Source organism: Paramormyrops kingsleyae, chromosome 17 (assembly GCF_048594095.1).
Source record: "Paramormyrops kingsleyae isolate MSU_618 chromosome 17, PKINGS_0.4, whole genome shotgun sequence".
In the NCBI taxonomy this organism is placed as follows: Eukaryota; Metazoa; Chordata; class Actinopteri; order Osteoglossiformes; family Mormyridae; genus Paramormyrops; species Paramormyrops kingsleyae.
The window spans coordinates 17283117-17286885 of NC_132813.1; the positions used below are offsets into that span (position 1 = coordinate 17283117).

At 42.1% G+C, this 3769-nt stretch overlaps 1 protein-coding gene across 1 annotated transcript; it reads right to left on the reverse strand.

The window, feature by feature from the left end:
• Window positions 1-247: 247 nt before the first annotated feature.
• Window positions 248-2426, reverse strand: foxl2a (forkhead box L2a). The gene has a single exon (XM_023844298.2). The coding sequence runs from the start codon at window positions 2091-2093 to the stop codon at window positions 1176-1178; it is 918 nt and encodes a 305-aa protein (XP_023700066.1). The 5' UTR covers window positions 2094-2426; the 3' UTR covers window positions 248-1175.
• Between the last annotated feature and the right edge of the window lie 1343 nt (window positions 2427-3769).

Consider the following 3769-nt stretch of genomic DNA (forward strand, 5'->3'; position numbering starts at 1 on the left):
AGAAGCTATTTCGACGACATGAGAACAAAATTTAGCGTAATTTTACATTTTTTTAAATCTCACTATTTATTAAGTTTGCGTGATAGTAATTGCATTAAAACAATATGAAACTCTATACAATAATAATATACTTTAAAGATGATTTTTTTTAAGTTAGCTTTGGTTTACTGCAAATTGAAATATATCGACCGGGGAAAAAAATCGAAAGCACCACTGAATTGCAAAACCAATAATTACTACAAAGTAATACTTTGAAAGGAATAAGTTTATTAAGAAATTAACAGTACTAAAAAAAGCAAAAGTGCTAGTTTAACATGGTCCCAACATGAATGAGACAAAATAGTAAGTTTATAAAATAAAAAGGTTAAAACTGGCACTGGATGATGTTACTGAAAACTAGCGACTTCTAATAGAGGTCACAACAGCTACAAATAAACGACCCCCGAATGAACAGTACATCTTTGGTCTAACAAAGTACACATCGTTTGACTCCTCGGTTCTGCTAAAAACCCATCTCATATTCATGTCTGCTGCAGCCTAAGGTTCAGTCACGCCAAATTACAACACTAATAAGACAAACTTGATATCAAGACTAAGATCTGACAATATGACCTGGCATCTTAGAATATGTCCGTCCAATCAGATTTGTTAGTTCACTTGCATAGGAGTACTTACTGAAATACTACTCGCTTACAGGTGACGGTTTAAATTACTTCAGAAAGGGCCAGACTTATATATGCCAGTAGGTAATTAGATCTGTGCAAATCTATTTCTGCACAGAGTGAACACATACAGAACTTGCATCCGAAGTTTACACATGTACGATGTACTTAAATAGCAATTTATAATCTTGATTCCCTCGCTAAGGGAAGTGGTCGAATTGCACAAGAGTACCATACAAACACACGGTCCTCTGTCCCAGCGAAACATGGAGGCGCACGATGACCTTAAAATGTCCCCCTTACGCTCCTCTTTTTCCAGTTCCTCAAAGTTCTCTATGAACTGCAATGTTTCGGGCGTTACTCCTTTTTTTAAAACTCTAGAACGATAACATGGTGGCTTTAGCGGACATACACGAATCCATAAAAGAAACTCTGTCTTCAAAATACACTCTCGAAGTCCGCCTTTCCCCCTTCGAAAGTCCCGTGTGCTCGAACAGCTTCCCTCAGACAATTTTAAATGTCAATCCGTGTATGTAGTGCGGAGTGTTTGCTGTCGTGATCCCAGTATGAACAGTGCATCATTGACAGCTCGGCGGGTTGACGGGAGCAGGCAAACTGAAGGCCCGCTCCGTTGCTAGAAGACACCGGAGGAGGAGCCGCCGTGGCCGGGCTTAGTTGCTGAGGATGGTGGGCGTGCGGATGGTGGTGATGGCTCATACCGTTGTAGGAGTTTACCATGCTGGGAAGGGCCATGGTTTGCACCCGGGAGTATGGATTGTAGGATGTGGGAGCTGACAATCCTTTTACATTGACGGGACTCACGTTGCCACTTGCCATCTGACAAGACGTGTAGGGCATTGGTGCCGGGGGCTGGCCAAGCGACCAGGAGTTATTCATGAAGCTGGACTGCAGATACTTCGGTGGTGAAAGGTAGCCGTATCCGTCCCCGCCGAAGAGCGATTTCCCCGGCTGGAAATGGGTCGGCGGGGGTCTGAAAGGCCGCTTCATCCTCCGCCTTCTCCTGTAGTTCCCTTTCTCAAACATGTCCTCGCATGCTGGATCCAGTGTCCAGTAATTTCCCTTCCGTTCGCCCCCGCCTTCACGCGGCACCTTGATGAAGCACTCGTTGAGGCTCAGATTGTGGCGGATGCTGTTCTGCCAGCCTTTCTTGTTTTTCTCGTAAAAAGGGAACTTAGAAATTATGTACTGATATATGCCAGACAGCGTGAGCCTTTTCTCCGAGCTCTCGCGGATGGCCATGGCAATAAGCGCAACATAGGAGTAAGGGGGTTTCTGAGACGGGTCTGTCTTCTCCGAATTCTTCTCCTGGATCGACTCGTCTTTGGGTCGATCCTTCTCCTTGGCTGTGTTGGTATCGTGGACCATTAGAGCCATTGCGTCATCTTCGGGGTTTTGGTAAGTGGCCATCATTACGCACACGAAATAAAAACAATACGAAAGAAAGAAAAAATAAGAGGTGATAATAATCGATTGGAAAAAAAAATCAACAATAAAAGCAATATGTCCTTTCGCACTTCGTCTTGAATGTCTTCTTGGATATTTCTATTACAGCTCCTTATGGCTCATTCACGACGTCTGCGGTATTTAGCACCAAACCTTTATGCCATAAAGCAGTTAGTTCGTTTTCTTTCCGAAGAGTTTGTTTCTGTTACAACCACAGCCCAGGTTGTGGTTATGTCCCTCTGCAAGTCCTGCCTTTTCTCCCTTTCGGGAGCCGAATGCCCCTCCACCGCGCTTTCTCATGTATCCACTGATGATGTATTGCTTTCTGATTTGCATGGCGCAGCTTGTTCCGCTTCCGTCATTTTTTTCTCGTTACTCCGGGGCAGCCAGTCTACCCCGCACTTCAGATGACCGAAATTAGCAAGATTATTACCGTTATTATGCATGAGCCGTGAAATAACATACGAGGCTTTTGGGGGAGGAGGCAAATGTCAGATAATATTATTTATTTTTGATTAGAAACTCGACAAGGATACTGTTTATAGTGAGAGCAAGTAAATGATAACGTCGTAGGCTGTTCCATTTGCTGAAATTACACGCCTAACATTAGGAAAAAAATATTTGAAAATTTATATCTGTATGACTTCTTCGTTTCCCGTCAAGACATGATAATTGATAAGCCCTGTTGTAACTTATTAATTCAAATTATAATGAAATGCGTGACATTCTATCTGCTGTTAATTGAAGTAGATGTATTATTTTTTAAACACAAGTCTTTAAAGAGTCGGCTTCCGGATTGCGTTATTGTCACATAATGATTGCACTTAAACTTTTAAACTAATTTTAAGTATTTAAGTAAATTAAAGTATTGTTTCTTTTAAAGACCTTTCTCTGAACCTCCTTTGCCATTTATTGGGAACAGTTCATGCTTCGCGTTATGGGGGAGGTGGATAGAAAGACTATACATTTCACTGACCACCCATGCGGGTCTGGACAGCCCTTCTGTAGAAACAGTTTTGCGTATCGTGAGCCAGCGCAGGTGTAGCACCATTGTCCCGTTTGTCATCGCTTCCCCAAAGGCTCGCAGTCCTGGCCTCCGTTCACCAGCGCTCAGCAGCCGCCCAGAAGCGGGATTCCGAAAAGGCTTATTCTCAGATCAGCCAGCTCGACGAAGGAGAAACAAGCTGTGCGTGTCCCCTAAACGCAAAGCCTGTCGCTCATAACGCAGGCCAGCGGTATACGGCACCTTCGCTCGGAGACTCCACGACTTAATAAATTAGGATCGCTTCTATATGCGTGGTACGTTGTACTTTCTATTTTGAGTTAGTTATAATTACATAAACGGATAAGAAATCGCAAGGAAAAACTAAATATCGATACAAATTCTAGAAAATGTAGCATGCATTTATAATTGTTAGCAATTTTTAACTTGCGAAAAATCAGTGAAATATTGTAGCCAGCCTACACATTTCCAAGACCGCATTAATAGTGAAACTTAATTTTCGTTAAGAATATTTTTACAAATTATATTTTTTAATCCATTCTGATATTCGTTTTGACATCTATAACACTAAAAAATAATAACTTTATGCAACAGTTTGTTTTTTTCTCTGCGCCGTGCGTTGGGTACGTATTGAAGAAGT